Source organism: Monopterus albus, unplaced genomic scaffold (genome assembly GCF_001952655.1).
Source record: "Monopterus albus unplaced genomic scaffold, M_albus_1.0 scaffold65.1, whole genome shotgun sequence".
In the NCBI taxonomy this organism is placed as follows: domain Eukaryota; kingdom Metazoa; phylum Chordata; class Actinopteri; order Synbranchiformes; family Synbranchidae; genus Monopterus; species Monopterus albus.
In genome coordinates, this window is record NW_018127945.1 from 3,459,033 (window position 1) to 3,470,659 (window position 11,627).

At 40.2% G+C, this 11,627-nt stretch overlaps 1 protein-coding gene across 1 annotated transcript in view; it reads right to left on the bottom strand.

The window, feature by feature from the left end:
• Positions 1–2,584: 2,584 nt before the first annotated feature.
• LOC109962509 (nuclear pore complex protein Nup205-like) overlaps positions 2,585–11,627 on the bottom strand; it is a 52,451-nt gene continuing 43,408 nt past the window's right edge. Inside the window, exon 8 of the mRNA XM_020604284.1 lies at positions 2,585–2,710. Within this exon, the coding sequence (XP_020459940.1) occupies positions 2,585–2,710 (126 nt within the window). The remainder of the gene's footprint in view (positions 2,711–11,627) is intronic.

Sequence of the window (11,627 nt, forward strand, 5' to 3'; positions counted from 1 at the left end):
CATTCAGCTGGTACAACGAATCACTTAACACAAATGAAGCTGCACTAATTGTTGACTAAAATGGTCATGCATATACTTACAGATAACCTACCATCCAAAGTAGAAAAAGGAAAACATTTTTCAGGAGGCCAGACAGTGCTCCTCATACTCAGGCCCCTCTAGACTCTAGGTCTGGCTGCTGCCAAGTGAGAAGCACATTTTTCAGTCCTACAAGAAGTGTGTTGTGCTATCTTAACCTCTAACCTGTGAATGGAAAGCAACTTCACGGTACCTACTCCTACTCCTACTTTTAATCTCAGTCTTTTCTCAGCTTCCTGTTTCATCTCACCATTTCACTCCTCGCCCTTCTGTGCTTTGATCTGCTCCTGTTCCCCCATTTTCTTTTCATCCTTCACAATGTTGTCACGTTCAGCTCCTGTTATTACTTTCTCTGTTTGTTTAACAGTTTTTTGCCACTCACCTCCACCTCTCCTTTCTCTACTGCCTCCTTCACATTTTTCCATTCTCCTCTTCACAAACCCATCAGTGTTGATCACATCCCTCCTTCTCTATCTCTTTTTCTTCCACTCCATCCTCCTCCACCTCCATTGCCATATCCCCCTGTCCCTCACAGATTTCATACTTTCAAAGTCAAATAGCAGTCACTGGCATGCCAAATAGCACCACAGACAGATGTGGTTCGACTATCATGGGCTGTCACCTCACTTCAAATAAAAACTGAAGAAATAAAAGACATAGACTATGATGCAGACAAGAGAGGCAGATACAATACAAACAAGATATTAACTTGATCTTTCTCCACCCGTACCTGCCTTCCTCTCTGCTCTGCAGTCAGAGACCAGGTGCTGGAGCAGAAAGGTGCTTTAATTGTGTAGTGGGGAAAGATGAGAAGGGCGTCTGAGGTGAGAGGGTATGTTTTTCTGTGTGTGAGTGTGTGTGAAAGGGGTACTTTGGAGAGGCACAGGCAGATAATTGGAGAGCCACACCTGGCCACTGGTCACCTCTCAACCCTGCCCCTCCGCCCTTCAAACCAGCACTATTCACTCTGGGTGCATACTGTATGTGTGTATGTGAACTCCTTGCCCATCCAGGCACGGATTGCATGTGTATGTGGAGTTGAACAGCAGGCTACTATGTGTGTATGGCCATCTTTACAGACTTCCCATCTCCTGTCAGTGTGTGGGCGTGTGTGTGTACAATGTACAGTTTCCTACTGTCCATCTTCAGTCCGTGTGTATGTAAGATGGTGGTGGTGAAAGCGGTAGGTCATCCAGCTGTGCTATAAAATATTCAGCACTGACTGATGACCTCGCCAAAATAAAATGCTCTCACTTTTTCACGGTTTTCTTTGGGAGACTTTTTTTATTTAACCTTTTGCTTTGACAAAAACAACGCATCAAAAATTCTCTTTTACCACTGCACCCTGTGTAGAAGCAAACCACCAGTCCAGTGCAAAAATCTTGGTTGCATTATTGATGGACATGCATTTTGGGCTGGGCTCAAAGATGTGACAATATTATGGAAAGACAGATCTAGTCACTAGAGGTCAAAATACTGCTGCAGGATAACTAGACAGGCCTTCTGTTTCATGCTTACCATCACTGCTCATTTATATGAAACAATGACACAGAAAGATTATTTAATTTGAGTTAGAAACTTCATCTAAGGGTGGTGCGGTGGAGCAGTAGTTAACACTGTTGCCCTGTGAAAAACTGGTGACCTACCCAGGGTTTACAGTACCTCACCCTCTGTCGGCTGGGATTGTAAATGTGAATCTACAGTACATCCAGGTGATGGCTACCTCAAAAATTGTCTTTAGACAACAATTCAAAAAGTCTAGCCACTGTGCCCAACAAAGAAGTAGTTTGGAACATAACTTTTTTTAAGCCACAACTTTTTTACATCTTGGTTTTTGTATGACTTTAATAAAAGAGACAGAATGAATTAATCAGTTAGTTTAAGAGGTAGGTAGGCTGATTTAAAGCAACAAATTTTGTGCTATTTCCTCTGTTTCCTGTCTTTGTGCTAAGCTATACTGCTGGCTGTAGCTTCAAATGAAATGATAAGAAATGAAAGGTGTAACTCTAATACACACTATGGGTAGTGTATTGTATGACAAAAGCCCTCTATTATGCTCACACCCAGGGCTGTAGACAAGGCACATTTTTACTTGCAGTTCACCAGCGGGCGTGGGGGTTGTGGAGAGATATGGTTGCAATTTCCTGCAGTAAATTCTGGTAAAGCAAAATGTTTTTAAATCAAATCAACTAAACAATAATTTTGCTGAATTTCAATCTCATTTTGAACTGTCCAAATATTTCATGGTTATTATATTTATTATTACCTGGGCATGCAAGTGAGTCGGCAGGAGATGGCAGGCACCAGGAGGACCAGAGGACAGACGTAGGTGGTTGACTTGTGGCAGGTATGGCTTGGCTAGCTGGCAGGACAACCTACAAACTGCCAAACTGCCACAGAGAGCACTTTACCCTTGTCTGGATTGCAGGCAAGTAGATGAGGTGGAGAGCGACGTATAACCAGGAAGGACAAGGGACAAGTTGCTAGTTGGCATCACTGGGGGTTTCTAAGGAGAGTTAGCCAGAGGAGGACAGATGATTGGGTTGGAGGCAGGCAGGGAAATTCTCTGAGGCTGCTTGTCAGCGTCACAGGTGAGTTTCACGAAGGAACATGGTGTGTAAACAGAGGTGGACTGACAACAGGACAGCAGACAGGCAGGAGTACTCATGGGAGGTAGATTGCAGTTCGGCTTGTACTCACAGGGGGTAGAATGCAGTTCGTCTTATATAGCTTATCAAAAAAGGTTCGAGTTTCAGGTAAAGAATTCGACAAAACAGAGCCAAGAGTTCAGGAGAAGCTTCCTCAATACATGCAGCGGAACCAGGTATGTGGCAGTAACAAAGCAGTATGAACTGGCATAAGACTGAGGGAAGGGAGGAGTATATGTACCTGATGGCAAAAGATGGCAAAGAGATAGTGAGGGACAGGTGAATGTAATGCGTGGAGACTGAGGACCAGGGTAAAGCTGGAACGGGTGAGGTGAAGTGGAAAGAAAAAAAGGCCCAAAAATAAAGGCACGAGAATGGAAAAACGAGAGCAACCCTAACAGTATACTGGGGTGCTGAAAACACAGCGGGCGAGAGGGTGTCCTCACCAGGGTGACCAATCACAAAAATGTCATCAACACCATTGATCGGTTCCGTGGAGTAAACAGTTTTCAAGTAGTGTACACGAGAATACACGAGTATTTATTCTGCTCAGTGAAGCTTTATATGCCCATGTTAAATGTTAAATTCACAATGTAAAGACAAGTAAATTTGTGTGATTTGAATAATTGCCCATATCTCAGATCTGTTCTATATTCAGATATATTCTGTGTTATCTGGTTTATTTTCTGTGTTATCTGGTTAATGACATTGTTTTACAGTACTATTTAGGGTTTATTTAAGCACACCACCTGGCTAGCTACTGTAGTTATCAACATACATTCATGCAGTATATTTTTATTTAAATCAACACACTTTCCCATTCAATTCAATGGGTGGTATATATTCTTTATCAAGATGAAAATTGCTGAAAATTGAGGTTTAACTCTTCCATGAGACAGACATAACAGAAAACATTTCAATTCAAGTAGCAATGAGGATTCTTCTTTGGAATACTTGTGTTGCATCCATGAAGAAAAAGTGAAAAAAAAATTGTTATCTACTGAATGAAACAGATTACACTGCATGCCTGGACCCATCAGATAACCTTTTCATGTGATCTAGAGTACAGATAGCTTATCATTGCTACAGTCTTATAACTAGTGTTGAAGGAATTTGATTCTTGTCTACCTGTCATCTGAATTTCAGTTACTCCTGAGAACTGAATTCAAACTAGAGGCAGTGTGGCATGTGTTTGTTGGTGTTTTGCAACACAGTCATTACATTGCTACAATGGCTACATCTCCATCTTCACTCCATCTTGCCTGTACCTTTTAATCTTGTAGTGTGTGCTCCTAGCTTTAACCTTATTACCCTGCACACCCAAGGGGCATGTAATGAAACAGTTCCCTCATTCAGGGGGTCAATTTGTTCACTTTCCTTTATGAAGTCTAAAATCTCCTTCATCCCAACGGCATACCTGCCTGTCCGATGCTCTTCCACTCTGACTTTACTTTAATGAGCCTGTGTACTTGTGTGTATGTGTTACAGAGTAATAGAGAGAGAGAGAGAGAGAATTCTTGTCTTGTGCTGACTCCATTGATTTGAGGTTTGATCTATCAGTAGCAATATTCCCTCTTTGTACTTCTTACATCTTGCCTTGTTGGTTTGACTGTCTATGCACAGACAGATTTCTGTCCTGGTTTTCTGCCTGTGAAACAACAAAATCAAGCATTACCAATTACAGAAGATACACACAGAGCATGGCAGGCCCAGAGATGTCATCACATTCAATCCAGCTGTCAAGGAATCAAAACAGATCAAATGCAGTAACACAAAGCAATGCAAAAAAGAGGTTCACTTGGCAACAAGGAACAATTTGTTCCTCAGCAGCCTTCTATGAAATCACTATTGCAAATTGTTACATCACAATTAATCAGAATCAGAATCAGCTTTATTGGCCAGGTGTGTTGGACAGATGAGGAATTTGACTCTGGTAAATCGGCTCTCAATGTGTATATACATATCCCCATGCAAGGGGCAAGTAAACAGTAGACCAGTGTAAGGCTGTATAATGAAAAAATAGGCAGTATTAACAAGCAACAACCAGGGCAAACAATGCAAAATTAAGCAGTATAAACAGGCAGTAAAAAAATGCAGACAGATGGGAATGCTCATCGAGATGTGATAATAAGAATGAGGTAGAATAAAAACAGAGTACTTAAAATAGAGACCAGGGCAAGGGGCAAGTAAACACTAACTAGCATAGGCTGTGTAATATACCAAAAATAAGCAGTATTAACAAGCAACAAACAGTGCAAACAATGCAAAATGAGAAGTATAGACGGCAGTAAACAATGCAAGAAACAGAGGACTGTACGACTCTGTATGATCTGTAAGAGATATATTCACAGTTATTGCACTGAGAGTTATGGTTAACACTTTATCTTCTGGGTAATTCATAAGTCAATTAATCGTTAGATACAGAATATTCACTCTGAAAAGACTGTCTAAAATATCACCTGACATTTTTCACAGATGAACAGATAATTCTGTATTCATACACAGAACACCTAATTACGACAGTACAGTTAATAACGTGACTGTCTGTTTACTTCTGTTTTCTGTGTTTGGCTGGGGGCTTCCAAAATTTGATGACCTACACTTAATACTGCACCTGAATGCATCTTGTGTAGACATAGACTGAAACAGCTGCTGCTGCTCTGCTAATGTGCTATTCATGCTATGTCTCCTGTTTAGACAAGGGTAAGAGTTAAGCTTTGTGTGTGATTCTTCTTTCAGCTGTAAAAGCTGAAACCAGCATGCTAACATGCTCACAATTAAATGCTTATATGTAGAGGTTTAGCAGATACAATGTTCACCATCAGCGATGTGCACACTAAAAGAGTGTTGTCTTTCATTGAATATACTCATTTTTCCATGAACATTTGACCTCACTTTGCAACTAAGTAACATAAGACTTAAAACAAATGCAGCCTTAAGCTGAAGCAGACAGCTGAAGTGTAGAGTGGAGAGAGAGACCGGCGAGGAGACACTGAGTTCAGTGGCGGAGTATTTATAGAGATCCACCAGCAAAGACTATCCAGGTATAGCCATGGTGATATTGATATATCACTAATATACACAGTACAGATTTAATACCCTAAATGAATTAAATAACTTAATAGAAACTGGCTACTTCAAACCTGTATTAGGAACATTTCCTTTCTTCCCTTGAAGATGTCATTGTAAAGCAGAGCTTCAAAATATAACATACAAAATACCAGAATGCTATTATTTTGTTACTTTCTAGGTCAATCCCCAGATGCTGAGGATATAACACAAAGTGTATTTTAATATAGCCTGCATGTGATCACATGGTTATCATAAAATAGTAAATATATATTTAAAAAAACTGATACATGGTACACTGTAAACAATTTGCCACAGTGAATCGTCACACTGACAACTCGCATGTTGACATTTGGCACGTGTTTATATGCCGGATGCCCTTCCTGAACAACTCTGACTCGAACCCGGGCCGCAGCAGTGAGTGCGCTGCGCCTTAACCACTAGCTTACAATACCTTATATACTCTAATTTAATTAAAATCCCCAAAAAGCATATGTACATGTACTTTTAATAAAAAAAATAATTTTAATGTATATGAACTGAACTTTGAGCTAGCTGTTGTGAAGTGTGATCTTGCACAAGACTGTTCACCAATTTAATTTAGCGTGTTAGCACGCTAGAATTTGCTAATAAGCGCTAAAGATGGAAATGTAATTTTGCAGTCCTAAACCAACATATTGGTTGCAGATACACATCTATTAACCCGAAGCTATAGTTGCTGTGCCACAAGTCCACTGCACTTCTAGTTTCCACTGGAAGCTGTTCCAGAAGTGTAGCATCTCTTCTTCAGAAGCCACATTTCCATAATATAGTTGTTTGTTGTTTGTAGCGAATACACATTTCTATTTAAATATGGTAGATGCTTTGTGGTTGCATTTGATCATTTTAATATAAATTTCTTTGCTCATTTTCAGTACCTAAACACAGATAATACTGTAGGCACGTAAACACATTCACAACTAAATTTTCATATGTGGCATAACCAAATCACAACAAACCTTTCATTGTTCTTTGAGGAGTGCAGTACACACATATTTTGACTGAGATGACACTTGTACTCTTGTTTCCTTGTGTGATACATAATGTACAGTAGGAATAGGCTACTTGTGAATGAGATGTGTCATTTAAAGCTAATTATCTATATCTGTCATCATTACCTAATGTCACCTTTCTTTTCTTTCAACAGACAAAAGAAAGAAAATCACCAGAAGACTAAAACTTCTAATCCCATAAAGCTTAATTCTCTGTGTCAGAGGACCTAACTAACTGCAGAAATTAGAAATAAAAATGTAAAACTTTACATGATGGTTGAATATGTATATTTGTACACATTAAATTAGATCATAAATATAACATGAGGGCTTGGATGTGAAGTTCACTCCTCTTGACAACTGTGTCGATTGGGAGGTCAATACGCCAACAAACGACAGTCGTCTTAATCACCAGAGCACCAATGAGACAGAATCAATGCAGAGGGGCAGAAGTTTGGGAAAAGTACAAATGAGCTTTTAATGATGTGCTACAGACCTTTTAGAGAGAGGGAGAGGAAATTACAATAATCAAACACCGTATTTTTCCAACATCTGATTATGTTGCCTTCATCTCTGCCCCTCCTGCTGTCTCCACCTGTATTGCCATCTGTCCTTCCCATAAAAAACTCTCTTAGATCTCCCTTACTTCCTATCTCCTTTCTGTTTTTCTTTGCTTTCCTGTATCTCAGTCTTGTCCTCTGTGTGTGAAGAACAAAGAAGGACAGTGTCCAGCGGATGATGAGAGGGCTTCTGAGGGTCAGCATAATATTTGGGTGTGATATTTCCATCACCTGTATAAAAGTCTGCTGTCAACCAATTTATCACCTGGCAACTAAAGAAAAAATACTGGGCAATATATAGACAGGCTTAAAAAAATTGACACTTGAAGGAGGATCCCCCCCCCCCCCACCACACACTGAATTAGGCTTACATACTGTATGTTCAATTTCGCAAAAGCAGTCAAAATAGAAATACTACAATATACATTCAAAAGACACCCCTGATCACAGAAAATAACTGGTAGCCTTAAACTGACTATTGACAAAGCCCCACTTCCATAATCATTAATGCTATACCTGTCAAGCTTGCTGTTATGGCACAAATGCAGTTTACAATATTCATAGTGGCAGATTAACCACTAGGGTTTCTTAGTAATTTCTAAAATGTGCGGTCTTTAGTTCAGTCACTTACCCAAAAGCAGTTTTCTCATTTTTGCTGGTCCAAAGGACAACTGTGGATGGACAATGGTGAATTTTATCAAATAGCCAGCTAGCTAACTAAACTAATATCAGCTGAGATGGTTGAAAACAGGTCTGTAATTCAAGCGTTCTAAATAATTTCTAAATAATTTCCTAAGACGTTTCCTGGAAGGAACCATATAATTTGGTACTAATTATAGGTACCATTAGAAAGCAATCAGTTGGTACACTTCTGAAAGAAAGTCACTTTTGGCTTTTCCCATTGAAAAACTGAACTATGAATGTGAGCTAATTCATTAGATTAGATTAGATCAGTTTTATTATCCCAAAAGAAATTTGTCTTGGACATACACACATTACCAACCATTATAAAAATCTAAATACATTAATTATCGCACAGCACCTCCACTGCCTTATATTATAAGTCACTTTCGGCTTTTCCCGTTTCAGGAGTCGCCACAGCGAGTCGTCACACTGATGACTTGCATGTTGACATTTGACACGTTTTACGCCGGATGCCCTTCCTGACGCAACCCTGATTTGAACCGGGGCCGCAGTGGTGAAAGCGCTGCGCCTTAACCACTAGCCTACCAGGGAGAGCCAATCAGCTGGTACACTTCTAATTTTTAATAAATATTATGCTAGCACAACTTGAGGCTTTCTTCGGAGGACAGAAGATGAACTACAAAATCAAAATGTCACATCTGACCACAACCATCCAGTTCAGCAGAAATGAAGAATAACATTTCAAATAATAAACTAATGAATACTAAATATTAACTGGGGTTAATGTGAAATATTTTAACTGTAAATTAATCTGGAAATCACTAATAAACTCAACTGAGTGGATTAATTTAAAAACAGTCTCTATTTTTCTTAGTACAAAATATGTTTGTTTTTCAGGAAATCTTCAAGAAATGATTAGGACATAGCAGGCCTGTAAATAAAGCTTTGGTTTCATCACTTTCGGAAAATATGTCCCTGAATATAAAAAGCAGCATGATTCTTCTCAAATTGCTTGCTACTAGTCATCCTTCGTGTTTACGGCTTTAGTTTTTATGCTCATATATAGACAAATTTACACATTGAATTAAGGTAAATTGGTTCTGTGTTCAGTTTCCTTTCCCCCTTCCTCTACATGCAGTTCCGGCTCTCCTCCAGTAGAGGTCCTTGTTCTCGAGTAGATGAGCAGACACTTGTCAACTGTCTTCAGATTTGCTGAATTTATGCCTAGCGAAACTACTGCAAGAAATGTTCGTGTCGATTTATAGTAGCCTAGAAGTTAAAATAAAAACGCTCATAGCAGCAAACTGCATTGCTTTTCCTTGTTAAAGACGAACAGTTCGGTTACTGGATTTTATAGAAAAAAGTGGAAAATGATTTGGATTTCTCTACTGAAGAGCTACAGTCAAAATGGATGGAAAATTATTAACCCTTGTGTTCTGTTAAGGATCATAAAATATGAAAATAGGGACGACATAAAAATCCCTTTCTTACCTGTGTGAATCTGAGCACTACGGTTTAACACTTCAGAATTCGGAATATACACCACAAATAAATGCTTTATTTCTAACAATCTGTTATTGCTTCGTTGAGCACAGGTATATCTACAGGTAATGTTCTGGCGAAGACAGGGCGTCTGCCAGAGGTTTAAATAAAGGAGCAGGTAATCACAGGAATGCACCTCAGCTGTGCGCACCGACAAACAAGTCACTCATTACTGAATGCAACACAGCTGAGGTGCCGATCCCGCAGGTCAAGAGAGAGAAAGGAGGAAAATAGGCAGGCCGCGCAGAGCGGACCTGACAAGTCTTTTGCAGCTTCTAACAGGTTTTCTTCCAGGATTGGCCTGTATTTCGCTCCATCCATCTTTCCATCAACTCTGACCAGCTTCTGATCCAGCAAGTTAAACTAAAGGGTGGAGTCCTTTAAGTTTTATTCACTAGCACTGGATGAAAGTAACAACATAAAAGACACTACTCAGCTCCTAATTTTTATTGGAGGGATTAACGATAGTTTTGAGATAACAGAGGAGTTTTTGGCCATGGAGTCCCTGAAAGGAAATATGTGAGAAGAAGATTTATATGACCAGGTGTCTGCTGTCATTGAGAGAATGAAGCTACAGTACCTTAGAGTAAACTTGCCAATGTCACCACGGATGGATTGTCAAAAACGTCAGGCTGCTGAAAAGAATCCAGAATAAAGTGAAAGAGGAAAACTCTGACCAGGATGTTATTTTCCTTTACTGCATCATTCATTAGGAATCTCTGTGTAAGTCTGTCATGAATCCAGTCGTAAGACTTTATACGACCAAGGGGACTTCAGCACCGTCAATTCATTACATTCCTGGAGGAAACTGATGCGGATCACCAGGATTTATTTTACCACTCTCGAAGAAAGGATGTCTCATGTCATTAATAATGTTTCCTTGAGTCCTCTCTCTTCATGTTTTTCTCATATGCTATCCTTGCATCTTACATGGGAAAAGTCATTTGAAAAACACAACTGATATTAATTCACTGGTCCACATTAAAAAGTCCAGTTGCTGGTAAAACTGACAGCATGAGAAATCCAAAAACAAATCCATCATAAATAGGTCAAGGTCAAAGTGTTTGTCATATGCACAGTTAGGAAACGTGTTTCCCTGTACAACAAAATTCTCACTTTGCCATCCACATGAATGCCACACAGTACAAGTGAAATATAAAGTAGATGAGCAATAACACAAATCTAAATAGGCAGTAAAATCACAAATCTAAGGCACTTTAAAGCAGCAAGTGAAGGGAGCAAATAAAAATACAACAAGAACACAATATAATGTAGAGAGAATATATGCTACGTGGGAGCCGTGGAGTGTAAATACTCAGCAGTGAGTATACAACTATGCATGTACAAAATGAGTATGTAAACAGTACAGATGGAATTACATGAGGTAGATCCTGAGTCAGCTGTTTAGGAGTCTGATGGCAGAGGGAAAGAAAGAGTTTTTCAGTCTAGTGGTCCTGCATTTCACACTTCTGAGCCTCCAACCGGAGGGGAGGGGTATGAACAGTCTGTGCTGGGGGTGGGTGGGGTCCTTGAGGATGGAGGCAGCTTTCCTACGCACCCTGTAGTGGAAAATGCTCTGCAGAGAGGGCAGTGGAGTCCTGGTGATCTTCTCCACAGTCTTTACCACTCTCTGCAGGTGCATGTGGTCCATAGCAGTAGTGCTGCCATACCAGACAGTGATGCAGCTGGTCAAGATGGTCTCAACGATGCAGCTGTTGATGTTGCTGAGAATCCTTGGCGACATGCCAAACCTCCTCAGCCTCCTCAGGAAGTACAGCCGCTGTTGGGCCTTCTTGACCAGCTGTGTGGTGTCAAGTGTCCAGATAAGGTCCTAATGTGGACGCCCAGGTATTTGAAGCTGCTCATGAGCCCCACTTTGAGCCTCCAGATGAACAATGGCTGATGAGTTCTTCTCCCCTTCCTCATGTCCACTATCATCTCCTTTGTCTTGTCCATGTTGAGGCTGAGATTATTGTCCTTGCACCATGACACCAGACCGGCCACCTCCCTCCTGTAGGCTGCTTCATCCCCACCAGTGATGCGACCTATCACTG